This window comes from Lepidochelys kempii, chromosome 16, assembly GCF_965140265.1.
Source record: "Lepidochelys kempii isolate rLepKem1 chromosome 16, rLepKem1.hap2, whole genome shotgun sequence".
In the NCBI taxonomy this organism is placed as follows: domain Eukaryota; kingdom Metazoa; phylum Chordata; order Testudines; family Cheloniidae; genus Lepidochelys; species Lepidochelys kempii.
The window spans coordinates 22,998,098-23,026,073 of NC_133271.1; the positions used below are offsets into that span (position 1 = coordinate 22,998,098).

Below are 27,976 nucleotides of genomic sequence, written 5' to 3' on the forward strand. Positions count from 1 at the left end.
TACCATGTATATTTTTAAAAAACATTTCCTTTCCCGAGCTGCAGAGGTGAGACAGAAAAAGTTTCCATTTATTCTTGCTCAAGTTTTGTAGTGTATGGTGGAAAGAATACTGCAAACGACCTGGGTTTCTGGCTAACTCTAGTGAGAATCTACTTGTATAATTAGTACAGTTTAAGGGGTAAAAAATGAAAAAGGAATGGGTGTTAAACATAAGAATTGCCATACCTACTTCAGCCAGTGCTCCACTGTAGTGCAGCCAGAACTGACAGTGTTCGAGGCACCTGTAGGATACCATGTAATGGACAGTTGTGGGATAGTCTCTGCCTATAGACGACAATGTTACTTCCTAAACTCTTTCAGTTGTCTAATACCCTGAAACATCCCTTCTAAATTCTGTATCCTATCTCCTAGAAATAGCGGCTCTTAGTATATCATGTTTAATCCCTTGTTGCATCTTGCTAAATTGTTGAAAGGCTGAAATGGGAGGCCCCTGGTTCTCAACAAGGGGTCTGAGTACTTCTGGGGGTACAGGTTTCAGAGTGGCAGCCGTGTTACTCTGTTTTCGCAAAAAGAAAAGGAGGCCTTGGGGCACCTTGGAGACGAACCCATTTATTTGAGCGTGAGCTTTGGTGAGCTACAGCTCACTTCATCGGATGCCAATTCATCTAGATATTTGGCTAGTTTTACAACAGGCTCCATCGAAAGCACCCGCCGAGTTGGTACAAACGAAAATTGCATAGAGACAGTGACTTGTATATACCCTCTACAGGGAAACGTGAGCACAACAGTGCTATTCCAGTGGATCCCTTGGGGTATTTAGATGGTAAATTGTTTGTTTTCTCTCTCTCTCTCGCAGGCAGGGTGCTGTGCCCCTTGTATTTTTCGGTCTGATTTTGTAAGCAAGCAGCCCTGAAGTGCGGTGAAGGGTGGGGTACCCAAGCCAGATCAGACCCCTGCGAGGGGCACCGTGGCCGGGAGCGGCTGAGCCGCTGCTCGCGGCGAAGCGAGGGCAGGCGGCTGGGCGGGTCCGGTGCCTCCACGCCCCCGCGGCGCTGCGCCGGGGCCGGGCCGCCGGGGCTGAGGGCGCCGGTCCCCCCTCCGGGCGGCAGGGCGCGCTCGCGGCGGGCTCCGGCCCTCCGAGCCGCGGCGGCTCGTTGTCAGGGGCGGCCCCGGCCCGCGGCTGCCGAGCGCGCCGGTTGCTAAGGCCGGGCCGCGGGCTGCTCGCTGGACTGGAGGTGAGGGCGGCGCCGGATCCTCCCGCGGGCCCCGTCCCCCCCGTCCCCGCCGGGTCGCTCGGCCTCTGACTCGCCCCCCTGCCCGTAGGGTGACTGAGCGCCCCCCCCGCCCCTGCTGGTCTAGACACGGGGTCCCCAGCCCGCCCCCCCCGGCACTTCAGTGTCTGATCACACCCCGCGGGCACTGCCCCCCCCCGCTGTGTGTCTCTTCCCCCCCCCACAAGGGTGTCTCACTGCCACATCGACAGACACAATCTCTGCGTGCCCCCCCTACACAGACACACACACACACAGAGTGTGAGTCCCACACACTGGTGTGTCTCACTGCCACATCGACAGACACAATCTCTGCGTGCCCCCCCTACACAGACACACACACACACAGAGTGTGAGTCCCACACACTGGTGTGTCTCACTGCCACATCGACAGACACAATCTCTGTGTGCCCCCCCTACACAGACACACACACACAGAGTGTGAGTCCCACACACTGGTGTGTCTCACTGCCACATCGACAGACACAATCTCTGTGTGCCCCCCCTACACAGACACACACACACAGAGTGTGAGTCCCACACACTGGTGTGTCTCACTGCCACATCGACAGACACAATCTCTGTGTGCCCCCCCTACACAGACACACACACACACAGAGTGTGAGTCCCACACACTGGTGTGTCTCACTGCCACATCGACAGACACAATCTCTGTGTGCCCCCCCTACACAGACACACACACACACAGAGTGTGAGTCCCACACACTGGTGTGTCTCACTGCCACATCGACAGACACAATCTCTGCGTGCCCCCCCTACACAGACACACACACACACAGAGTGTGAGTCCCACACACTGGTGTGTCTCACTGCCACATCGACAGACACAATCTCTGTGTGCCCCCCCTACACAGACACACACACACACAGAGTGTGAGTCCCACACACTGGTGTGTCTCACTGCCACATCGACAGACACAATCTCTGTGTGCCCCCCCTACACAGACACACACACACAGAGTGTGAGTCCCACACACTGGTGTGTCTCACTGCCACATCGACAGACACAATCTCTGTGTCCCCCACACACTGTGTGTGCCCCCCCTACATACACACACAGTGTGAGTCCCACCCATACACACACTGCCTGTGTTCTCCCCCCCCACCACACACAAACACACTGGTGTGTCTCACTGCTATATCGATAGACACAGTCTCTGTGCCCCCCATCTCTATCTTGCCCCCCCAATATATATAGACACACACAATATCTGTGTCCCAGTCCCCATATGCACACACACCTGGAGTGAAATAAGTGTTTTTATCACTAACACAAAGCTCGGGCACCATCAGCCCTAGCTATGGGGGTCCCTGCCCCAGAAAAGGGGAGCTAGGGGGGTGGCCTTTCCTAACCATGCTGTTTAGACTCTCTGTCCATCAGGTCACTGAAAAATCCCAGCCCCTTTGGATAAAAATAGTTTCCCCAGGCTCTGGGAGTGACCCACCCTTTTGTGGGGTAGCATAATGTTACGGTTGAACAGGAATTAAGGCCCAGTCTGGAGTCCTTTTCTTTAGCCAATAAAGAAACCCTGCCTTTATTCTCTCCAGACTCTTATGCTACTCCAGTCACCATAGTAGCTTTACTAAAACTTTATTATTTGCATTACCAGTAGAACTTCTCTTACAAGTACCTTAGAAAATAATCTGTGGTATGGTGATTTGAACCCAAGAGTCTCAAAGGGTTTTAGATTATTTTGGTTTAGCTCTAAATTGGTTAGGAACCGTAAAATGAAGTAAGCCACGCTTAAGCCAAAATAAGAGCGGTTTGCACCAGTTCAACAACTTATGCAAGCTTGTGTGCAGGTGAGGCCTACATTTCATAAGGCTCCTCTGAGGCAGGTAAATAGTAGTATGCCCATTTTACAGGTGAGTAAATTTCCTCCGAGAGGTTAAAAGGTCATAAAGCTCCTAGTAAATGTTTGGTGCCATATTAATAATAAATAATCAGTGGTGAATCCAGGAATAGAATATCATTCCAGACTCCCAGCCACTGGAGAACATACACGTGTTGACCCAATACGTGTTGAGAAGATTAAGGTAACATTCAGGCTTGACTGATATTTAACAGGATAACTCTGATAAGATTTGCATTTCACCCGTCAGGTGAGACTGTTGAGCAATGCAGTGTAGTACTGCAATTTGCTTGTAGCTATCTGGACAAGCACCTTGCCTTTATGGTAAGAAGTTGTTTTGTGGATCCCAAGATTGTGTCCCATAGAGGGGCACATATAAACGCCTAATGCTGCTGCAGCTAAGGGAGAGTCTTCTTCAACTCAAGTGGTAGTGGCCTATGTGTTTTGCAGCCACAGGTCTACCTTAATTGATTATGGTGATATGGGATCATTACAGAACCTAAGATCATTGAAAACTTACTGATTTCTGATGCTGAATGTTTTACCTACCTGTATTATGGAATCAGCACACAGAGTGACCATCTGAAAGCCTAAAACATTAAGGTGGTAACTTGTATGTGATTTTAATTTTCATTTCCTGCTCTGCTAAAGTGAACAAACATCCTGCCTTATAAAACGCACGGTGGGAATTTACTTCCAGTGTCACATACAGCCCTTAGGAAGTCACTTCACTCTTCTGGGCCTAAATTTCTCCTTCTGTAAAATGGAAATAACACTAATCTTTTTTACAGGGGGCTTGTTAAGGTTTGCAAAATGCTTTGAGATCCTCTGATGGAAGGGGCTATGCAAGAGCATGATTTTATTGTGTTTATAGTATACGGCTCAGCAGGTTGTTACAGTTCTGTTTCTTTTGGGCAGTTGCAGGTTTCTTACCTCTAAGGCTTTTCCAGCCATGCATCTTGCTACTCACATAAATTTCCTGTATTCCTGGCAAAAGACTCATGTGTATTCACATTCCCGATCTCTGTGTTTCGGTTCAAACTCCTGAACTTACCACGCTGCGAGCCAAAACTATACAGTAAAGGAAGATGACTCTTTGAGGGACTGACTCTATGGAGAGGGGTCCATAGCTGGTACATAGGAAGAGAATGAACCCTCCAAATGGATTTTCCCAGCATGCAGTGGCATGTATTACTTCGAGCACAGCGGGCAGAGTACTACAGGACCAGCAAGTGAAGAAGACTGGTGGAGCTATGAGGAAGGAGGCTGGTGACAGCAGGGTGCTTGCACTTGAGGACCATCCAGACATAGAATCCTTTTTAAATGACACCTTAAGATTTCCCCCTGATGAAATCAAACCCAATATGAAGATTAAATCTGTCACTCCAAAGCCTCCCAGGAAACCCAGGCTAGCGCGAGCATCATCTCTTGATGAGAAAAGCTGGAGGAGGAGGAGAGTGTTTAGAATGAGTCTGGAAAATCTGATCGATCCCAATGAGACAAGCTCCTCCAATGGCTCTCTCCAGGAGTCGTCCCTGAGTCATCCCACCAGGAGCAGAGTGGTACTCAATGGCGAACAGGGTTCTTTGCACAACTTGCAGGATGCCTCGGAAGCGAGCCCTTATGGGAAGAACAAGGGTAGCATTTCAGATTCCGAGAAACAGGTCTCTGAGGTTCCCAGTGCCTCTGTGGGGCTTATGCAGGGGAAAGAATCTTCAGGCAGCAAACCCCGGCTGTCCAAAATAACACCCCCTCGACCACTGCCCCCCCTGGAACTCAGCGTGGCCTCTCACGTGCTGAGGACAGCTAATAGGATCGACTCAGATTATATGGATTACCAACATTATTCTCAGAGCAGGTTTGAAAGGTTGAGCAGCAGCCTGAGTGACACCGGGCTTCACAACCGTGGGATGGTCTGCGATAGCTGTTCCACAGACTCCATGAAGTCTACGTTCAGCCTGCTCACCCCTCTTCGTGCCAAGGATGTTCGAAACAGGTATATTCTCCTTCTTTTCACAGCAGAGAGAATACAGTATTTGTTACTAGATGGCCCATTGCCTTGCAGAATTCTGTTTGGAATAAGTAACTTGACCAGTGAGCAAATTATCATTAGTTGTTTGTTCCCTTATATTTACTGTCATGGGAGGGGCAAGTTTTTGAATGGCTGCTTTATGGCAAAGCTCCTCAGAAGAGCAGCATGCTAGGAAGAAACACTGGGGCTGGATCAATGTGTGTCCAGGAAATGCGGGGAATATTTTGAGAGCACAAGCATAACATGTAGAAAGTGCAGTCGCTGGCTGTATTAATCAAGGCTTAGAATCATAGAGCTTCCTGACACCAACCTGAGCATTGGTCAGAGGCTGACTGGGGATTGCTTGAGAGAATTGCAAGCAGCTTTGGCAGTGCTCAGAGAGCTCTCTAAATGGCAAATGGGATGTTGTAACTGAAAAGAGTGTTAATACAACTTGGCTGTTTAAAAATGTCCTTTCTGGTTTAGTGTATAGTCAGGAAGCTTGCGTGCTGTGAAACAGGATGCTGAGTGTTCTGTTCCTCCATAAGAAGACCTCTGAGAACTCCAAGCTACTCTGCTTTGTTCTGTGTGCTTCATATCTTTAGTGTCTCATGCTTATGGCCTTGTGCCCCCTCAGGCGACGATGATCTCATCAGATTTGCCAAGCTAAAGCAGGCTTGGGCCAGCTCAGTACTTCACTTCAGTGGATATGAAAACCCCCAAGGAGCACCTGGTGCTGCAGGAAGTAGTATTAGTGATTCAGTACATTTCATTATTCCTGCTGAGCCGTTACTGACGGGTGCCCATGTGTTATAGGAGAGTGAGTAGAACTGTGCTGCTAGAATTGTTGTCTCTTGACTAAGATATCAAACAACCCTGACCACTTGTGGGTGTTAAAAAACCTTGTGGCACTTTTCACAAGAGAGTGTATGGACCCTGGTGTTCTGGCCAGATTCCTCTTTCGGTGTCACGTCTTCTCTCCCTGGAAGCAACTCAATATTTAATGCTGCATTTCTGAGGGCTGTGAATATTAGCTCGTTTTTTAAAGGAACTTTTAATACACAAAGTACTATACAATGTTAAATATTGTTAAGATTTGGGTCTATTCTTGAGTGATGCAAATTAGGATTCCAGCAACCAGAACATTTGCTTATATGCCTTTTTAATAATATGGAGTTTTTAAAAATTCTTTTCCCTCTCCTTGTTTCACAGAAGCTATTTGGAAGGCAGTCTTCTAGCTAGTGGTGCATTGCTGGGAGCAGAAGAACTGAGCAGATATTTCCCTGATCGGAGCATTGGAATATTTGTGGCCACCTGGAATATGCAAGGCCGGAAGGTGGGTACATGAATCTCCTGAATTTGGCTCTTGGCGATGCATATTTCCCCCTGTGTTTGTTAAACGGACTAGCACCACTGCTTCTTGCGAAATTGTCACTTTCAATATATTTATGATGTTGATCTTCATCTGCCTGAGTAGCTTAGTCTCTATGGCAGCTCAGCCTTCCTCCTGTGTCCTTGGATCCTCTTGCACATGCTCAGTTGAGCAGATGTGATTGTTGTAATGGTGAAATTCTGTGACCTGTAGTATTTGATATATAGCGAGCAGGAAGGTGGGAGCTGCTGCTTTTTTATTAGTATTGTGAGTGCTCCCTAGGGCCTCAATTAGGATTGGGGCCCTATTAATCTGTGTGATGCACAACTGCTTATGGAGAGAATGTCTCTGAAGGGGAACATAATTGTAACTACATCTCTGCACAGCAGAGAAACCTGAGATTGCTGCAGCCAAGTGACTTAGGGACAGAGCCAGAGAGTTTGAGGCTCACTAGGTGAGTTCAACGGGGGATGCAGGTTCAGGACTTTAAAGAGGTCTGTATATAGCCTCTAAACTCTTCTTAAATAAATATCCGAGAGGAGTTAAAAATACACACTAGGCCACGGCATTCATTGTGTGACCTTGACCAAAACTCTTCAGCCCTCTGTTTCTCAATTTCCATATCTACAGCATGGGTACCATGATGCTTAGCTATGGGGCAGGGAGGTTATTAGACTTGATTAATGTTGAGTGTCTCAGATCTAAAATGCTATGTAAGTACAAAATATTAGCAGTGGTTGTAAGTGATTTATTAACTCATTCAACTTGAAGTCTTTCTGGATTTTCCCTCCCCTCCTTTTCCAAATGCTAGCATAACGGACGCTGTGCATCTCTTCCTTTTTTTGTAGGAACTTCCAGAGAATCTGGATGACTTCTTGTTCCCATCGGATCCTGACTATGCCCAGGACATGTATGTTGTTGGCGTTCAAGAAGGCTGTCCAGACAGGTAGCAGAAACAGTGTAATGCAGAGCCACCCTTGTCACTTGCTAATCACTGCAGGTTTTTTTCTTCTTTTTAAATTAGTTTTCAATACACCAAAAAACAGAATAGAATTCCCCTTGTGCTTTATTTATATTTCATAAATCTGTGAACTCCTCAGTATAAGGAGAAAACGAGTTCTAGAGGGTGTCTTTATTTAACCTCATAATAGTCCTAACCACCTATCATCACCCAAAGTTTGGGCTCGGTACTCCTCTCACTGAAAGCAGTAGCAAAACTCTTGATTTCAGTGGGAACCTTCAGCTCTGCTGCTGACTTGTGTGACCTTAAGCAGGGTCGCTCCCCAGGGTACAGTTAGGCATCAGGCTGGCTGAAAGATGCTGTGGATGTGCATTCATTCTTAGCATCCTTCCAAGAATTTCAGAATGCCCTCTGGCAGTTCCTGTGATCTATTGATATATATAAAACTATGTCAGAGTAAAGTTGCTGCATGCAACCAACAAGGTGCTTACTGTGTTTGCCTATAGGTTTTATACGTCCTCAATTTAAAAAGCTGTTTGTCTTCAGATCAGCCCAGTGCACCATTGTTTTGGTAGAGGAGGTTTGCCGTGAAAACCCTAATATGGTAGCAGTTGCTGCACCCTCACACTGCTGGCTCCCCACGCTGCCTGCTCATTCCATTGTCTTCCTCATCACCATCACCTTCCTCTCATCACCAGTGGGCATCATTGTGGCACCTCCCAAGGGCTACATCTCTCTCTCCTACTGCCCAGAGACTGACAACTCTTCCCCTCCATGTTGTCCTGTAGTTGTGATGTAGCCATGGTGCTTTTGTTGTCTCCCATAGAAGAGAGTGGGAGATTCGTCTGCAGGAGACGCTGGGGCCCCATTACGTCATGCTGTACTCAGCTGCACACGGAGTTCTCTACATGTCAGTGTTCATAAGAAGAGACCTCATCTGGTTCTGCTCAGGTACGTTGTTAATTAAGCGCTGGAGATTACAGAGAGGGAAAAATTGCGCTGTCGTTGTGTGGGACAGGGAGGCTTGTAATGGTGGGTGGAAACCTCAGAGTGGCATCAGTCAAAGGTGTAAATTCTCCTTACCTGCTGAAAGTGTTTGTGATGCCCAAACTCTGATCAGTAGCCTGCCATGCCAAATAGGACCAGGCTTTTTGAGAGCTCCATGGGGGTTGTGAGCGCTAAGCACCTCTTGGGAGCAGAGTAACCTATGTATTTATTATGAACCACAAGCCGGAGGGGATGGCTTTTAGGACTAAACCTCATGTTTGAAGCCTCTGGACTCCCTTCAGTTCGAGGTTCATCTGCCACCAGGGTGGGTGCATCGTTCCTCCTTCTGTGAAGGCTAGATTCCCAGATAGAGAAGCTGAGTGACATTTGCAAAAAGAAAAGGAGGACTTGTGGCACCTTAGAGACTAACCAATTTATTAGAGCATAAGCTTTCGTGAGCTACAGCTCACTTCCTCAGATGCATATCGTGGAAACTGCAGCAGGCTTTATATATACACAGAGAATATGAAACAATACCTCCTCCCACCCCACTGTCCTGCTGGTAATAGCTTATCTAAAGTGGGTGTCTCGCAGATGCCACCTTGACAGCAGAGGTCTTGTCTGTGCCACATGGACCTTCACAAACCTGTGGCACTTGCTAGGTGTTTTCCCTACGTCCTGAGCCAGTGGTGGTATGTGTTCCTGCTAACTGCCTGGCTGGGGCCTGGCCGGAGGGCGGGCGTACTGCAATGATGCATGTACAGTTTGTAAAGTGAGCTGGGATCCTCGGAGCCCTATCAACAACGCAGCAGCCTGATTAAATGACTGCCCCCTCCTCCCTTCCCCACCCTCTTTCCTCCCCACAATGCAGTTTCAATGGGCTTCCTGTAACAGCAGCAGCTTCTCTTTCCTTCTCCCTGCAGAGGTGGAATATGCCACTGTGACCACTCGCATTGTGTCTCAGATCAAAACGAAGGGAGCCCTGGGAATCTGCTTCACGTTCTTTGGGACTTCCTTCCTCTTCGTCACGTCCCATTTCACATGTGAGTCAGTTACATACTTAACACAAATGTCCTGTTTGGGGGGCGGAAATTGCTTCACCTGGCTTACAAGATACTTGTGCCCATTTGCTGTATTACTTACTGCTCTAAGGCTGACTCCGACATGGAGCTACTGTGTTTTGCTCTTGGCAGTGGTAAAGTGTATGAATTCCTTATTTTAATCTCCTCTTTGCCATAGCACACCCCACCATTTAAGCTGTGAGCAAACCAAGTGTAGAATGAACTCCTTGTTGGCATATCTGAACTACTGCTTCTGCCTTCGCTGCGTTTCTGAGATCTGAGCCTTTCGCTCTAACCACACAGTTAAATCCTCCTCTTCTGGCTTTATTACTGTAAGCTCCTCTCTGGTCTTCCAGCACTCACTCTGCCCCCTCCAGTTCATACAGAGAACAGCTGCTAAAATCCTCTTGCCTCTCATTCCATCCCACCTGCTTTGAATCCCTCCACTGACTCCTTTCTTCTCCGTCGCATCAAGTTCAGGCTCCTTGCTTTTGAGGCTGCTGCTCCTCATATATCTCCCTTTGTCTCTCATAGTTTTGTCCCATCCCTATCTCCTCCACTTTGCCAGTGACGCCAGGCTTATTGCCATTTGTCCAGCTCTCCCACATCTGTGTCTCCTTCCACGCTCTCCCTCCATAAAGAATGAGGGCTGGTCTACAAAATGACTCCCCTCTCCTCATTTAAATCTCTTCTGAAGATCACTCCTACCGATTAGGTCACCTCCTTGTACATTACATTAATGGATCCTGAGAGTTAACTGCTCCTACATGCGGAGGGGTGGTGGTGCATAATGACACTGGATTTGAAGCTGGGGATTGCAGGGTTGGGAAGTATGAGGGAAGGGAACTCACAAACCAAACTTCTACTAACACACCAAATGCTCTGTATGTTATGTCCCCTTTCCCTATCACACCTGTCGCTGCCTTTTTAATTTGTACTCTCTTCAGGGTAGGAACCATCTCATCCTACATGTTTAGAAAGTGCCCAGCACATTTTGGACTCTACCACAATCTACATAATAATGATCCATGGCAATTGTATTTATATTCTGCACAAAATCTCCATCTTTCCACATGAATTTGCAGTGTTTATGCATCTCTCTTTCAGCGGGGGATGGTAAAGTGTATGAGAGGATACTGGACTACAATAAAACCATCCAAGCACTTGCACTTCCCAAGAATGTCCCGGATACAAATCCCTATCGATCCAGCCCTTGTGAGTAACTTGATGTGAACAGAATCCGTGTGTGTGTGTGCGTGGCTAGTGGAAGGATTTGTGGCTTAACTTGCTGCTCCACCCCAAAGCAGAAATCGGGCTGATGGCCGTCTCACTTGGCTTTGCAGCTGACGTCACAACTCGGTTCGACGAGGTGTTCTGGTTTGGAGACTTCAATTTCCGATTAAACAAGGATCGTGAGAGCGTGGATTCAATCCTGAACCAGCATCTGGAAAAAGACCTGTCCAAGCTACTGCAGTATGACCAGCTCATTAAAGAAATGAATAATGGTAAGGGACTTGCTGCCTTCCCCTCTACTGCTAGTCCCCACTGACTGGAGATTTCCAAGCATGTGAATGTCTACAGCCTGCTCCTTACTTCTTGAATAGCCACTGAAATAAGTGAGGGCGTTGTCTCTGGGAAGGGAAAGCCAATAGCTTTCAAATCTAATCACACTTCCAAGTAGGGGAGTAGGAATGTGAATTCTTGGGTTCTGCCTGACATTCCACATGCTCCTGCCAAGGTAGTCCATTATTATTAATCACGTCTATTATGGTGGTGCCTGCAGGCCAGCCAAGACTAGGTCCCATTGTGCCGGTTGCTGCACGAACACAGGGTAGAAGACGGTCCTTGCCCCGAAGAGCTTACAGTCTAAACAGACAAGAGAAACGCAGGGCAGAACACACAAGTGAACAATGTGATGGCAGCAAGTGTCGTGTTAATTCCGCCACCTGGGTCCTAGTGCCCTGGAGTTGGGGAGTCTCCCCTGCACTTAGGTGGGGTGTGCCTTGCCTCTCTTCACTGCTCTGTAAACTGGAGAGAATTCCCATCTGTCTCACAGGGGTGCTTAGAGCTGATTGATCTGCAAAGCATGCGGAGGGTTTCAATGGAAGGTACCATAAACATGCCAAGTATTAGTTCTCCAGTCTTTTAAATGTTCCCTTATTAGAGATTCACCCTTAATTTGAACAGACTTTAGCTAACCCCCCAGTTATGCTGTCTGGGTCCGGTTTTGTAGCCCTGTACATTACTGGTTTAGTTTCTAGCCGATTGGTAAACTGCTTTTAAAATGTGTGTTGTAAACGTCCAGATGCTGTTATGCTTGGTTACTAGAGAAGAATCACTTTGTTCTTCATACTGTCTCCCCTTCCCCTGCAGGGGCTATTTTCAAAGGGTTCCAGGAGGCTGCCATTCATTTCCGTCCTTCCTATAAGTTCGATATAGGGCAGGATAGCTACGACACCACTTCCAAGCAGAGGACGCCTTCATACACGGTACAGGGTTACTTATAAACATGCTTCTGGGGAGGGAATGGACTAACAATCCTTCTTGGCCACTGTAGGTTCTCTACTCATGGCTGGGGCTCCTCCTCCTGACTGCATCTGGGAAATGGCTCTGCGTGATCTGATGCCCTTCCTGCCGCTCGGGTGGCCTCTCTCATACTCCAGGGGTTGCGGTGCTTCCTCTTTATGGCTTGGCCTGCTGGCCAGGTCACTAGAATTTCACTGGTGGACCGGCTATCATTCCCAGAAGTCCTCCAGTTCAAGACTATATCACTTCCCCAGTGGAGAATCGGGGAACCTGGGCCCATGCACTAATCTGGGTTCCAGGTCAGGGAATCTCGAATCAGTGACCACGGTTTGCACAATCCAAAACCTTGCTGCTATTTCCCTGGGCCATTTCCTGCTCCACCTCTACAAGGCTTCCGCTCCACAGCCCTTCTGGGTAAACCCTGCCTTCGTGGCCAGGGCTTCTACTCTCCCTTGGGTCTCCTGCTTTCCCTCTGTAAGCCCAGAGAATGACTGCAGGCTTCCTGGCCTTATACCAGCCCTGCCTGCTCCTGCCCAGCTGCTCTTCAGTCTCTCTTAGTGCTTGCTTGTCAAGCCTAGCTCTCCCTCACGTGGGCCTATTTAACCCCTCTGAGCCACATTACAACTTTCCAGGCTAGTGTGGGGTGAACATCCCATCACAGCTGGATAGCAGTTCTGTTGCTCTCTATGGGAGGAAATCCACCTGTCGTGGGTGACTGATGGGGATGCCCTTCCCATCGCCGTGTGTCTACCTGATCAAACAGGCATGCTGGAAACTTCCACATCACCCCAAGCAGAGTGGCACATAGGGGGTGAGCTAGGGGAAGGGTCAGTGGATCCTCAGATATATGGATCCAGGATCCCCAGTCCCCTGCCAGATAGGAGGTGAGATGCGGCAGGGACAGCTATCCCTCTTCGAGTCCAGAGGGTCAGCCATGTAGGGCATGGAAGCTCATTGAGAGGGAATTCTCACCAACATGTAGAGCTGTATGCAAAGCAGATCCTTGGGTTTGCAGTGCCAGATATGCATGCTCCAGTGTGCTGCCTCCCTCCCAGGGTGCTGGAGCAGGGGAGAATGAGTCCTACACAGGACTCTGAGTTCCTTTGATTGCAAGGCACTTTTAAAAGTGGACGGTTTTAAATTAACCTGTGTCTTTAGCGAACAAGTGTTTCTCTCCAGAGCAGATAGGCAAAAGGGAGTGACCATCTGTTTCCCTCCTTCTTTCTTTCTCGGCCTCCCAGGATCGAGTGATCTACAGGAGCCGTCACAAGGATGACATCCATGCCGTGAAGTACTCCTCCTGTTCCGTGGTCAAAACGTCAGACCACAGGCCAGTGTACGGGCTGTTCCGGGTGAAAGTCAGGCCCGGCAGAGACAAGTCAGTGACCTGTTTGTGCATCTACACATGTGATCAGGCTGCAGTGAGTTCCTAGGACATGTTTCCTGTCAGGAATTTGTGGCTTATGTTGTCACAAGAGCTCCTGAGATGGAATGAATCCCCTGTAACTCACTGCAGTGTATTTGGGTGATTTCTGTGTAACGTTTGGACCCAGTGCCGAAAACAATAAAGAGCATTTAACCCAGCCTGGCAATAGCAGAATCCCTCCTGCCAGTCCCCTTGGTCCTTCTGAGGGAGATAACTTGAGTCTAGTGCATTTACCACATAAGGATGCTCATCCGAGAGACAGTTCTCATTGCCCTTTATAGAGGAAATAGGGGGGCTGCCCTTTTCCCCTTGCCCAAAACTTCCTTTTCCCCCTCCCTAGAAGTGGTTGCGTTTCAGTAGAGCTAGTTGTCTCCCTTGTGAGTTGCATGCCCAAGTAATTAAAAATGTTAAAGAATCTATAAATTAGAAAACAGTGCTGACTGGGTGTTCGGGAAGTCAGTGCAGTTAAAATTGCTGTTTGCTCGGTTTCAGATGTGGGCGGGTTTGTGCCTGCCCACCTCCAGAACTCAATAGGTGCTCTGTTCTGGGGTGGGTGAAATGTGACCATGTCAACATGATAAATACAGAGATGTTGCTGATTCCATGAAGGCAAACAGGTTTGGTGCATTGCTCCCATTCTTCTGCTCCCTGGCTACAGGATGGGAAGTAATTTATGGGCTCAGGAGGAAGAGGAAGGCTTTCCGATCCTGCATAAGTAAACTCCATCTTAGCCTGCGCGGAACAACGGGGATGAGCTGTGGAGTTGTACACATTTCAGAGTGACTTTTCTTGGAAGTTAGATAACGAGACTCGCAGGACCAGTTAATAGTTAACCAAACATTTATTGTTTCTTTTATCTATTTGACTGACAGTCATATGTTTAAGGGTCCAGTGCTGACAGCCACTTCCTCATGTATGTTTCCCATTAATACTGGAAGTTTCATGCTTAGATTGAGGGTGTTTCCTTTTTACTATTCAATCTAGCCTCTCCAAACAAGCCTAACTTGCTGCGACGGTAGAGAAACATTTAGTTTCACTTAATGTTAGAGCAACAACCAGATGCCTTAGTCCAAGAGAAAATGGAAAAGTTCATTCTTGCTACTGTTGGGTCCTTCACTAATCATGGAGCTCTAAGCCAACATAAGTTGTGCACATTGCACAAATCTAACAGCTTTTCTTTATATTTTAGCATCCCGCTCGCTGCAGGGCAGTTTGACAGAGAACTTTATTTAATTGGAATAAAGAGACGAATTACAAGGGAACTTCAGAAGCGGCAGGAGATAAAGGACCAAAAATCCAGCAGAGTCTGTACTGTTTCCTGACCTTAAAGCCCAGCAACAAGCTTGTAAATGGTGCCCTGGAGGAGGATTTCAGACCCAGGCAAAGACGACTTGATTCCATGTCTGCAGAGGTACAGCTTAAGAGGAAGGGGTCTCGGTTTGAGTACCAGTTGCTGTGGCCTGTGCTAAATGTCTTAAACTTCAGCTCTCAAGTTTCATTTGCATGAGCTAATCCAAGGAACTTGAGTGCTTTATTGCTGAAGAGAAAGGGAGTAAATATTCAGAACAGAGGCCCCTGCTTATTCAGTCAGGTCACTTTTAGCAAAACTTCCTTTGCAAGCAACAGGATGCAGTTAGGTGGTGATTCTGGCCATACCCAAGACAAGATGCCCCATTGGGTGCATTGTATTACGAGCGGTCTTGGATTGGAGCGGTTACTCAAGGACATTTTGCAAAAAGGAGACAATTGTGGTTCCATCTGTTTTATTCAGTCTGTTCCGGATACTTGCTTTGTAAGTATCCATCTCAGGAGGGCATTGATGGCAGTTGTTTATTTCTTTCTTTACCTGTAGCCAAATGTATTCTGTAAAATACCTAAGGGGACCAACTAGAGAACCTGAGCAGTCTCTCTCCCAGGTTGATGCTTGCTCGTAATAGTTTTGCTGTTGTGGACCTCTGCAGCAAGATCTGTATGGATGTACAGTAATCAAAGTGCATTTGAGATGGCCTTTTAATTAGTATTTATTTTTACTACTTCTGTTGTTGCTAAGGGTGCATATTAATCTCTCAAACGAGCACATGTCCTCAGATAAAGTCAGACTTTCTGAACCAATGTTCATATCATAATTTATGGATCCTCTGCAGTGGAGATCCAGTTTCTACTTCAGTGAGAAATCGGCTACAAGCTGCAGCAGCAAGAGACACTGCAGCTGAAATCAGTGGCCTCCGTGGCGTTAATGTGTAAAAATCCAGCAAAAAGTGATTTATGGTAGAAGTAAAAACTGCACTAAAGAAAGCTACTTTGGGGTGGGAGAAAAATGCATTTTGACCTTTGGGAGATATTCAGAGCAAGAACCAGGAATCAGAATAACTCAGTTCTGTTCTTTCTCTGATTCTCAGTTTGGAGAAGTTATGTCCCCCGCGTTTCCCAATCAGCAAAATGTGGATTCTTCTGGAGGTAAAGGCACTCTTAAGTGTCAAGTATTACACTGGTAAAATGTACGTGACCGTTAATACAGTAAAACTTCTCATGGGCATACCTTGCTTGAATCATTAGCTAAAGCTAGCACTTTTTAAACCACATTACTACTGAAAATACAAAGCAAATGATTTGGAGGAAGCTCCATTGTAATTAGGTATTTTGCAATCACCTACTTCCACAATAAACCTTTGGATGAAAAGATATATTTCAGAACATGAACAATATTGTGATCATTCCAAACTCTGAGAAGAAAACCTATGAGAAGTACTACCCTTCATTGGTAATAAATTAATCACCTTTTCAACAAAAATGTTGCTCTCAGTAATCGTGTATCAATGCCTCCTTGAGCAAAACTTTCATTGAGGTATCTGAGGATAGAATTGTTGAATGTGTAGGAGAGCAAATGAGAACTGGCTGCTTTATGGAAGGAACATAAGGCTCAATCCTGCAAGGTGCTGAGTATGCCAACCCCGATTCAGCAAGGGTGAAGTCTGGGGGACTACTCTCATGCCTAAAGTTGAGCACATGCTTAAGTGCTTTGCTCAACTGACCCGAGCACCATATGGAACTGAGTCTTTAATGTGTCTCCCCATCCCCTTTGAAAAACACATCAGATTTTGGTTTAAGTGATATTTTCATACTGCAAACATAGCCTAGAAATTAAATTATAAAGAAAAGTCCAACTTTCTCTCAGTTTTCAGCATTTTTGTGTTAAAGCACCTGTTAGTGTGTTTTCTGTCCCAATTTCTGTTTACAAATAAAATGAGGAACAGATTTACTCATACCTCAAATGGCATGGTTTCTAAAATTAAGCTTGTTACTGAGAGGTAGATTTCCTGTAGGAACCGTACTAAGCTATAAAAGGGACCTTCTGCCCATGTGCCATAAATCCTTTGCAGAGAGAGTGAAGGTTCCTGGGTATGTGCAGTAGTGAGAAGATGCATAGCCCTAAGCCTATGGGACCATGTACATGCCAAGATAAATAGCCCACAGAGTGAGACAGAGCCTCTGAATTTAAAACCATCTCTGTTTGTGCACAGGACAGGTCCAGCCATCAGTTTTAGTCATTTTTTTTTGGTTCCTTAAAAAAAAAACCAACAAAACTGTGCACCTTAGCTAGAGCCAGCTTTGTTGCTGAGCAACAGCAGAGCTGAGTTCTAGTCAGAGCTGTGACATGGGCTTACTGCCTGGGTGGCCTAGGGCTAATCATGTCATCTTTCCTCAGCTGTAAAGGAGAAGCGTGTCCTTGCTTGCCTTGCTAAGTGTTAATGGGTTAGTTTAAAAGCACTTCATTAACTATCAATTTAAAAGCCTTCTAGAAATCCATTAAGAGTTGATAACTTTCTAAACTGTCATAGTCACTTTGCTCACTTACTAATCACACCCATTCATTTCATTGCCTTTATTTGTTTCCTTGACAAACATACGCACCACAACTGACAGGACAAAGCGGTCTGTTTTACAGCATACCATAGGTTCAAAAAGCGGCTGCATTTTGTTAGTATTAACACCACCACTTTGGGCATGTTCTCTGGGCCAGAAGCATGCACAACTTCCACTCACATGAATGGATGTTATGTGTGTGCAGCCAGTAGCTGCCTCTGAACCTTCTGCCCAGTTTGATCACTGATGCAGAGTCATTTAATGGCAGCACTGAACAATTTCACTAATTATGTCTAGAAAGGTCAGAAATTTGTATATAACTGGATATTACATCTCATCTGTCAAAGGTGATGGTTTCTTGTGTTAACCCTGTTATTGTTGGTATTCTTATATGGATTTCTTCTTAATGGCTTTTAGTAAGAACCAATTACTTTCAAAACTAAGCTCTTAATACAAATCATTGTCTGTTTGCTGACAACATTTAATTCAGCTTAATCTTTCCTGGGGAAATAGGCAGTTATCAGGGTAAATTGCTTTTCTGTTTGCAAGAAACAAGGAGTTGCACTTAAGATTCAACCTAATTTCAAGGGAGCACTGTGTGGCCACATATCTACCACCCCACACCCTTCACAGGGGGAATCTGTCTGAGAGCACAGCATTTGATGGAAAGCTGTAACTAAGTAAGTAGGTTATCCATGATACGTCTAAACAAGACCATGCAGCAATCTTGTTCAGATTATTGAAGGTATTTTACAAAAGCAGCCAATATTTACATTTTAAAATGAAGTATAAACTCAGAACTTTGTCACGGGGACAGATTGTTCTAGTGCCCTCCCTTCCACTTGATTTCAGGTGTATATATTCTCTGGACTAAGCAGCATCACATTAGCACCTTACTTTAGCAACACTTGTAACAATCCTCCCCAAGGGACAGTATTACTACTCACAGTCTGCAAGATTGGAGGACAACCGGTTTATGAAATGTAACTCCACCTAAATCTATTCTTTTCGTAAGGAACACAACCACCACCAATGCTCAGACCTATCAAGAAAAAGTAACACGAACACACTTCCCTTGCAATACTGGATATTTAAAGCAAGTGGTAACTGTAAGATCTTGGCTAATTCATCAGTATGTGTAGCCCTTTCACCTGTAGTGGTTTAGGTTTGCTTTGCCACACTGTTATTCAAGGTGCCAAGAGAAAGGCCTACACACACAGCCTTCCGCGGAAGGCAGAAGAATTTATTGATGGCCAAAGTGGTCATTCAGAGCTGGGTCCGCTCTGTAAGCTTATACCAGCATGAACGCTTCACATTCTGAACAGCTGACGCCATCTCAGCTACAAGAAAAGTTCCGTATTTACACCATGTGCATGTAAATATTCTTTTTTTTGCAGTGACATAATCCAAATAACAATATGTATATAAAAAGTAAGTTTCCTGTTCTATACAGCATTTGCTGCTTTATCGAAAAAGCCGATACATCCTAGGTAGCCGCCCATCCTTACTAGACAGTGCTGCTTGAATGTGTTCATACGTAGGCAATTCCGTCAAGTCACCCAGTGCAGCCACAGCTGGTTTGTTACGAAGCATTTTAGCGACCACTCTCTTGATGTCGTTGGGTTTCACGTTACCTGCAGACGATGACAAGAGCTATTTCAAATGCATTTTAAACAGAGATAGAAGCTTTGCCCTGAAGGCAGAATAATTTCATCGTGCTGGATCTATACTTGGAATGCCTGCATTTTAATCCCAGCTCTGAAACTGTGTGTCAGATTTCTCCTTCTGTCAAACGGGAGCACCAAGCTAGCTAGCTCACAAGCAGTTGAGGGTTACTTTGTAAGATGCTTTGAAGATATTAAGTTAATTTATTACAAGTATGCCCAGTTAAAGGGGGACAGGTTCACAACTGCATTTCCCTCCGATTTGTAACTGTTAAATAATTGCCACAATTGTTCTGAGATCAGAGAAAACTTTTTTGATAGTGCTTTTGTCAGGCCAGTTCTGCTGGTCAGTTGCTCTGGTTTTGGTACACAAACCAGCCCATATCACTCATGCACTACGCCCCACCCAAGAGGGCCTCTCTCAGTAATGACAGCAGCAAAGCTGAAATAAATTGAGAGGCAACACAGATGATAGAAGAGACAGGAATGGGGAGGAGGGGCAGAACTGGGCCTAGGTCTGTTCGCAGGGGCTACTCCCAGGGCTGCCCATAAAAGCCTTTTGGGGCTGGCTCTTAAAATTAATTTAAAAATCAAATTGATGGTGTCTCTTTAAGCCTTGCTTAGTGTAAACACACCCTAGGGCTGCGGGGGCAAAACGAGCACTTCCATTTGCACTGTCACCCTCCCTCCTAACACCCCGTGAAGTGAGAAAGGTAGTAATTCCTGTTCTACAGAGGGGGAAACAGAGGATCAGAAACATTAAGTGGCTTGGCCAGACACAGAGCAAGTCCATGCCACAGCTGGGATGGCCTGGCTTCCAGTGCATTAGACAAAAAGAGCCTAATCTGAAGTCTTTCCGTTGATTTAAATGGGCATTGGCTCAGACTTCATCGCCTCACTAGTTAACATTTGCTGTCTATATTTGAAATACCATCAGCAGCAAGGTGAGCTGGGAATTTGCCCCAATACTGACAAACAAATATTTAATCCTTAGAGCGACTGCTGCCATTGAGGGATTCCGCTGAAACTTCCCTGCCCCCCACTCTGGGGGTTAAGAGCCTATAAGAGTCTCACACTGCTGAAGAGGTGGCACCCTACCAAAAGGTCCTGTTTTATCAAGGACAGGATTTAGGCGTTTAAATCCTCCCACCCGAACTCGCGAGGTGGCTCCTGCGTGAAGGTATCAGCAGAGTGCACCTACAGCCCAACATGGTCAGCGCAAAGTCAATGGGGTTTCCTCACCGATGAGAGAGCACAGCTCATGAGGGAGCTTTCTTGTGTTTGTTGCCAGCACTTGCCTTCCTACATCCTCAAAGATAACTGGCCGGGATTCTAGGTTCATCATAAGCATGGATTTCAGCTGGGTCTTTGCTCGCTCCAATTCTACCTGTATGGCAACAAAATACAGCAGACTGCTTTAGACTGGTCTCAGGACTGGCAACTACTCTACCTGCTGTACACAGTCATCATCCTCCACGAATAACTGGGAGACATCAATATCTCATTCTGCTGTCAGCATAAGTCTGGAGCTGGGGGTAGTCTAAAGAGGTGGGTTTTTTTAAAAGGAAAAGGAAGGTGCTTGGTAAATTAACGGAAATGGTTCCAAAATGAAGTGGCGTGAAGTCAGGATTGGGCAAAGGGTCCCTTCTTCTACATAGATATTTGACACCTGTACACACAGAAAATTGATCTACAAACACCTGCCTCCTTGTGGAGATGCTCTTGTGATTACTAGACTATTAAACACATGAAACATAGTCAGTAGAAAATGTACATTCAAAATCTTACATATGAAATTCATCAGCCTAGCTAGGGCCCATCACCATGGTATTTCAGTACTGAGACTATGTGCATAAAACAGAGCTTGGGCAACTTGCCTCTCCCACTGCTCCCGCCATTAAAATGAACTCTCTTGTGATTATTTCCACCATTTCTCGGACCTGTAAAAACAAGCGAGTCTTTGAAAGAAAAATAGAATAATGCCTGCCCATTCTCTCAGCTTGGGTTTAACCAAAAAGATCAAAAACCAGCAATCAGCAGGTGACTTTCCCTTTTCTCCTTTTGGAGTCTGAAAGATTCAAACCCCTCCTTCGCTGAACTGCATGAGTACAGGAAAATTGTAGTAGGGCACCACAGAAGCAATTCCCATCACTGAGAATGGAGCTTTGCCAGAAGGGGAGTGAGGCTGTGCAGAGCACTTGAGCCATTTGGGGAAGAGCAGTGGGTCAGGAATACATAAACTCAATTCATCTTTATACATAGCTAAGTGGGAAAATAGGATGCTCTCTTCCAGAGTCGTGAACTTTCACAATGCCAGTAACATTTTACAGTTAGAATTGGCCATTATGAACATGCAACCCCACCTCAAAATAACGTACCCTGTAGTTGTGAATGACAAAGTTTGATGTGTTATATGCAACCGATAACCGCTTAATGATAATATGGAAAAAACGACTATCTGAAATTAAGTCAGCGACAGACTTACCTTTTATGAATTTATGGCTTGGGATATAGAAGAGCCACGTACCTGTCGAGGATCTGCACTGGCATGAATACACAAGAGACCTGTATCTTCATAACTGTGATGGTAAGAGGTTGCATTATACATCCAGTGATGCCTGTAAGTACAAGAACATGCATCTGAGTACTCTCTAACTAACAAAAGACAATACACTCCCTGCTTCATCTTCAAGATAGGATTCCCAAATGCTGATGGCAATTTGAACTGTCAGTCCAAGAGTCAGGAACATGTCTCCGCTCCCCTGATTATTTTCTTCTGTGCATGTCTGCCTTCTACTCCCCTCCCCACTGTTTCAACAGGAGGAGGATACTGTGCAGGAACAGCTGCATCAACTGCTGATTTTCACAATTTTTTCCCCCCTGTTGAAGACTTGGGCCAGTGGAGGATGACAGGATCCCAGGGCACCTGCGTGCTCAGTTGAACGACACCCACCTCCTCCCAAATAAGCCATGTCTGGCTTCTTAGAGCTGATTTTTAAAAACCGGACATATTTAGGCTTTCAGGTGAGGCCTTCTGTTCAGGGCCCTCATCAGAGACGAGTTCTTTGGCAGCATTCCTTGAAAGGGAGATAAACACACCTGTTGAGCACATTAAGATACAGACGGGTGAACATGCCCTTGCCAGGCCCTCCGGCAGAAAAGGAGCCACCGCCTCCCATCATCATGTTTAATACAGCGAAGGGAATGAAGTCTTCCTCCTGAATCACAGTGAGAGAGTCAGTGGAGCTGCAGTGCCTCTTGGTGCTCAAAGTGAAGTGGAAGAGGGAAAATACCAGGAGAAATGCCCCGATGAACACAAGAAGCCGTGCAAATATTGGTGCATCGCTCCAAGGTCTAGCTAGCGATGCATGTGATAGCATACTCCTGCATTTGAGAGTCTGATGGCAAAACCTTTCCCAGCCTCCCACCAGGCTACTGCTGGAAAAAGCTCCCTTGCTACCTGCATGCGTCTGTACTCTCAGACACAAAATAGCTCCAACTTTTGAACAATGACATGGTTGCTCAAGGTTTTGCTAGTTTAGGGTGTGCACAGCAGTGACTTTTGGGACAGTGCTTACCAAAAACGAGCAGCTTTCTAACCCAATCATGATGTGGGTCAGCTCAGGGATTGGGGTAGGACCCAAACTCACATCCGACATGTCTTTTTCAAGCTGTGGGGAGAGAACAAATTAGGATTGAATTTCACCTTCAGAGCGTGGCCTGGTAAATTACAGAAATCAAACGAGTTGCCCAGCAGCAGCCTCAATGGGTGCACACAGCTGTTAGAAGTGCGGGCTTATGAACTTGCATCTGCACAGTAGGCAACTGCATGTACAAATGAGCACTAATGTAATTAGCTGTTTTGTGGGTACAAATGCTGCTTATCACAAGTCAAGAGGTGCCTTTTTGAAAACGAAGACCTACCACGATGAATGAAATCAAGGGAGTTCAAATCTATTACTGTACTTTAACACAAGAGGAAGTTGCATGATGCACTGATTAGTTCTTGCTTTTATTTTACCTTGATGATTCCTCCTGTGTACTGTGCAACGGATTTGTCAACTTGCTTGGGCTTCTCGCTTCTCCACACGGGATCTACACCAAGCAAATACTTCCTGGCACACTCGACCAACTGCTCATGCTCTATCCCAACCCCAGCCAACACCATCCGGTCAGGTGTATAGTAATTCTGCAGATATGAATGGAGCACTTTCTGATCCATTTTCTCTATGTTTTCCACGGGGCAAAACCTGTTGAGTCCCACGGTGTTCTCCCTGTAAGCTGCCTATTGGGAGGGTGAACACACAACCACCCTTAGTTTAGAACACACAATGCTTTGTTCTCCCTCAAAATTATGACGTAAGCCTTCCTTTGCCCCTTTGCGCCTAGGCTAATGTAGATGCAGTAAGAGAGGGAACACATACTGAGCATCATTTCACTTGTGCCCCACCCGCAAAGATAAGTTATAGCAGGAGAGGATTGGGTAACTGTCAGGTTTGAAACATTTAGACTAACTGGACTCAGGATCAACAAAGCCCTTCATTCTTTTGAGGAAGGTACAGTAAACTTAATGGACTCAATGTACATGGCACTTCCAGAGGCTTTAAAAATCCAAGACCCTGTCTGCTGTACATGGATATTAATTATATCATGGCCCTGTTTGTAAGAGCAGGGATTTGTCCAGTTTCTATAGCCTATACTTTCAGGGGCAGGATCCCGCCCGCCTCAGCAGAACCAGAGCCCAGACTTCAGTGGTACTAGATGAATAGCTTGGATCCTTGGGGAGAAAGAGCACTACATAAATGTAAGTCATCATCCTGAAGGTGGAAACAGGAAAAACAATGGAATGCTGGAAACAGGAAGTTCTAAAAGAAGCATGAAGTCCAAGTATCAAGCACACTTTACAAAGATGGCAGTGTGAATAAGCTCTGGTTTATGTTGGAACCTTAACTGCCCCTTTCTTGACTTTGTACCTCATGCAGAATATAGGATTTCAAAATGGAGGTGTAAGCAAAATGCTCCCCAAATTCTATGTTAGCATAATAAAAGTGTGTTTATAGACCAGATAAAAAGCACCAGTGAAATTAAGTAAAGGGTGAGAAAGAAACTGCATCACATATTGCAGAGAGCAATGTGTGCGAGACAAACCCCACAGCAGTTTACCGCATGTATCATCTCAGTTAGTAGCGGCTCTGGATCAGGTCTCATATTCAGATCTTCGAGCTCAAATTGCACAGCCATTCGAGTCATCTCAATTTCTTCATCTACAGCGAGATAAAACAAAGGCTATGAACCACTGTCCAAAGTATTGAATAGGTAATTAACTCCCTGGGTCCTGCACAGACAACGAGGAGCACCATGGGATGTTGGCTCCAGCAGAATCTCTGAGGTCCAGAAACAAAGAAGCCCAAATCAAGAGGGGTGGGGGAAAGAATCCATACACACTGTTCAGTCCTAAGTAAAACACTGAGGCTGACAGGAAAGCAGCAGTAGATTGAATCCATTTTCAGACTAGGGCAATATTATTCTTTGTTCATCTTCTCAGATGAAAGCAAACAGTCTAAAACAAACCCTGTTGCTAGAAGGAAGTGGAAATGACTGGCCTGTCTTATTAGCATATTAACTTTCATAATAAAAACATTCTATAGCAATTTAATGTTTGCTCTAATCCAATACTCAACACAGACTTTGTAAAGTCTTTAAATAAGTAGGATGTAATGAACAATAGTACTGAAATAATTTTGTCATGTGATGTCTAGGTATCCTTTCCTGAAACAGTGACTCAGATTCTCACACCTGATAACCTGGGCTGTAGTACTACATCAGCCAGTAGATTCACCACAGTGTCTAGGCCTTTGGCATCAGCAGAAACAGCATACATTGTGGTATCCCTGCAACACAAACAGATGTTTTGCATTCAGTTTACAAGTGGAATATATGAACTCCGGGCAATATTTGCCCATTACTTTGAAGATGGTAAAGTGCTAAAATTCCATATTTTATGTTCACACTAGCATCCTTATTGCAATTTGCTACAAAGAGATTACTCTTGCTATTCAAAAACAAAGTCATTGTTGTTGTGGAACAGAAAATCAAGTTCAGTCATGTGTCATTGTCAGCAATCATGACAACTATTCATGCATAGGGAAATACAGAGTAAGATTTGTACCTTGATGCCTGACAATCACAAATACCCCCGTGCTTTTCCAAGGTGAGAAGAATTTCATCTTTGCTGCCAAACTGGGCTGTAGACTAACCAAAAGGGAAAAAAAAAGTGTTAAGGCTTATGAAATGTGTCTATTGACCGTTTGTTAGTGTGATCTAATAAACTGAAGCACTTTTCTTTTTTTCCCCACTTGAAGCAAATAAATACTTAGAGCTTGAGCCGCATTCCTTGAAGTCAGTAAGAATCTTGGGTGCTCAAGGAAAGCAGACTTGGGCCTTCTGAGAATAATTACAGCCACACTAATAACAGGTTAGGTTTTTTGTAAGTATTTAACACAGAGGCTTTAGGAACCTTATCGTCACAAACAATACTTACAGAGAAAGCCAACTTTTCCAAAAAGTGTGAAATGCCGCTAAGGTATTTTGCTTCATGTCTTGATCCTGAATTTATAAGAACTTACATAAAAAAAAATTTAAAAAAGTTAATGTTTATTTTAACCCCATAGCCTATTCATTGGTTTTACAAGCATGAGAAAGCATATGACTAGCGAAGACCACCTCAATTTAAAACATCATAATTTCAATGCATTCGATTATTTCTAAGGTTTCAGAGTAACAGCCATGTTAGTCTGTATTCGCAAAAAGAAGAGGAGTACTTGTGGCACCTTAGAGACTAACCAATTTATTTGAGCATGCATAAGCTTTCGTGAGCTACAGCTCACTTCATCGGATGCATACTGTGGAGACATTTTCCACAGTATGCATCCGATGAAGTGAGCTGTAGCTCACGAAAGCTTATGCTCAAATAAATTGGTTAGTCTCTAAGGTGCCACAAGTACTCCTCTTCTTTTTGCGATTATTTCTAAGTAAATATTTAACTACCATATCGCTAAGGACTTAACTTCACTGCAAATTTCATTTGAGTTATAACTCAAGTGTTGCTCCCGTCCCCACACAAAATCCCTTGACTCAAGTGAGGTGCTTTTAACTCAAGTTGGCTGGCCCACTGGGGTATAGGCCAAAACTCAAGTTAACGCAACTTATCAGCTGCCACTCTGCCACTTGGTACAACTCTAGTGTTATTTTGCAGTGTGGCTGCTCTCGCTTGAGCTAGGCTAACTCAAGGGGAGTAACTCAAGCGTAGATAACTTAAGTTAACTGTGCAGTGAAGACAAACCATTAGGTATGTCTGTATTGCGTTGGTACCTAAATACCAAAGCTGCTCCCAGTTAAGTCAATGGGAATTTGGCCATTGATGCCAAAGCAGGATGTGGGCCTCTATATACAGTAGATCCAAATGCAATGATTCCTAGATTCCAAAGCCAGAAGGGACAATTGTGATCATTGAGTCTGACCTGTATAACACCAGTCATAGCACTTCCCCTGAGCAGTGAGACTTGCCTGCTTGAAGTCATTCAGTACTTACTGCCTACAGTACAGAACTGTCCAAATTTGTTTTGTGACGCAATCCGCAGTCCGTTCTCTAGCGTTGTAACTTTGGTTTCAAATTTCTCCTGTCCGTCAACCGTTGCGAAGACAGGCTTAGGCACTCCAGGCAGAGGAGAAGTGAGAGGGACACTGGGGCAGCCACCACCACTGCTGTATTTTCTGTAGGCTGCCAGGCCAAACCTAGACCAATCATAGACATTTGTATAAAAACACTAATCAGTGCACCGGACCTCAGTTCATCAAACAGGCTTTTAGTAACAATTGAGAGTGGATGCTTTGACTGTGAAGATTATGGCACTTCCCTACTTTGTTAGAGTGTTGAGAAGATAAAAATTCCCTCAGATACCACAGTGCTGGGGCCCACACAAGTACTTAAATGGATACATGGAATCAACTGGCCCTGACCTCACTAGTGACAGTCATACTGCCAGAAGGTTGCTGAGGTTTCCAATTCTGTCCATCAAGGGCTGTTCAATGTCCAGCAAACTATGAAAGAGGCTAAAATGTTCCCACAATCATGTGGTTGAGCGAATGGGCTTCCAGCCAAAGGAAAGCCCTGCATGATGCCCCAAGGGAAGGAGGCTGGGTAGATGAGGTAGATAGATATGCTTTCATTTATGCCCCCTTATTTATGGGCAGGTCAGGACCTGTGGGGATCTTGTGAGGTCACTGGCCAAAGAGCAGCTAGGGGTGTGCGGGGTCCTGAAGGCAGCAGCCCGACATAGATCTTGGGGGTCCCTGTCAGAGGAGAGCCTGGGGGTGGCACCCAGGTTCTTGGAAAGGTGATGGTGAAGCAATTAGGAGTCACTGAGGAGTGGGTTTGGGTGGGGGGAGGTTTCTGGCAGGGGAGGGGACTCTTGGGGGTGTCTGGCAGCGGGCACTGGGGAGGACCAGGATTCTTGAGTCTCTGGCAGGAGGGAGAGCTCGGGGAGAGCAAGGGCCTTGGGGCCCCTGTCAGAGGAGAGGCTGGAGGACTCTGGGGGGAAGGATGGGGAGTCACTGGAGACTCCATGGGGGGGGGGAAGGGTGAGGGATCACGGGGGGCTCCATTGGGGGGGAAGCTAACGGGGGGAGTCATTAGGGGGCTCCAATAAGGGGGAGAGTGAGGGCCCACGGGCCGCTCTATTCAACTACTCTTCGGGTGGGGGAGGAGGCAGCTCTCACCTGCGAACCGGACCCCACGCGCCACCCCGAAACCGCACCATGTTCGCCGCCATCTTATGTCCGGGAAGCCCCGGCCTCCGCCTCCCCTTCCGCCCGGCTGCCCGGCACGGACACCACGCGGGGAGGAGCTAAGCGCGTTCGGGGGCGGTGCTTGCTGGTTGGTCAATGCCGGCGAGGGGTG

The 27,976-nt window shown here is 46.0% G+C and overlaps 2 protein-coding genes across 6 annotated transcripts; one reads left to right on the top strand and one right to left on the bottom strand.

Moving 5' to 3' along the window:
• Positions 1-1,095: 1,095 nt before the first annotated feature.
• INPP5E (inositol polyphosphate-5-phosphatase E) lies at positions 1,096-22,236 on the top strand. 4 transcript variants are annotated; one of them, XR_012155298.1, is made up of 12 exons: positions 1,096-1,235; positions 4,064-5,141; positions 6,369-6,492; positions 7,377-7,474; positions 8,316-8,440; positions 9,400-9,519; positions 10,645-10,752; positions 10,842-11,042; positions 11,911-12,026; positions 13,305-13,441; positions 14,679-14,900; positions 20,012-22,236. XR_012155298.1 is itself a non-coding variant. In XM_073314760.1 (11 exons), the coding sequence occupies exons 2-11, from the start codon at positions 4,294-4,296 to the stop codon at positions 14,809-14,811; spliced, it is 2,010 nt and encodes a 669-aa protein (XP_073170861.1). In that variant the 5' UTR covers positions 1,096-1,235; positions 4,064-4,293; the 3' UTR covers positions 14,812-17,757. The 4 variants fall into 4 exon arrangements, 3 of the variants coding, with proteins under 3 accessions (XP_073170861.1, XP_073170862.1, XP_073170863.1); XM_073314760.1 differs by lacking the exon at positions 20,012-22,236 and having other exon boundaries at positions 14,679-17,757; XM_073314761.1 differs by lacking the exon at positions 20,012-22,236 and having other exon boundaries at positions 4,070-5,141; positions 14,679-17,757.
• On the bottom strand, positions 17,358-27,969 carry PMPCA (peptidase, mitochondrial processing subunit alpha). 2 transcript variants are annotated; one of them, XM_073314763.1, is made up of 13 exons: positions 27,796-27,967; positions 26,609-26,811; positions 25,559-25,638; positions 25,187-25,269; positions 24,814-24,908; positions 24,181-24,281; positions 23,039-23,302; positions 22,596-22,688; positions 22,117-22,235; positions 21,545-21,635; positions 20,895-20,957; positions 20,260-20,404; positions 17,358-18,987 (listed from the first exon to the last, which is right to left on the bottom strand). In XM_073314763.1, the coding sequence occupies exons 1-13, from the start codon at positions 27,846-27,848 to the stop codon at positions 18,818-18,820; spliced, it is 1,560 nt and encodes a 519-aa protein (XP_073170864.1). In that variant the 5' UTR covers positions 27,849-27,967; the 3' UTR covers positions 17,358-18,817. The 2 variants fall into 2 exon arrangements, with proteins under 2 accessions (XP_073170864.1, XP_073170866.1); XM_073314765.1 differs by lacking the exon at positions 20,895-20,957 and having other exon boundaries at positions 27,796-27,969.
• Between the last annotated feature and the right edge of the window lie 7 nt (positions 27,970-27,976).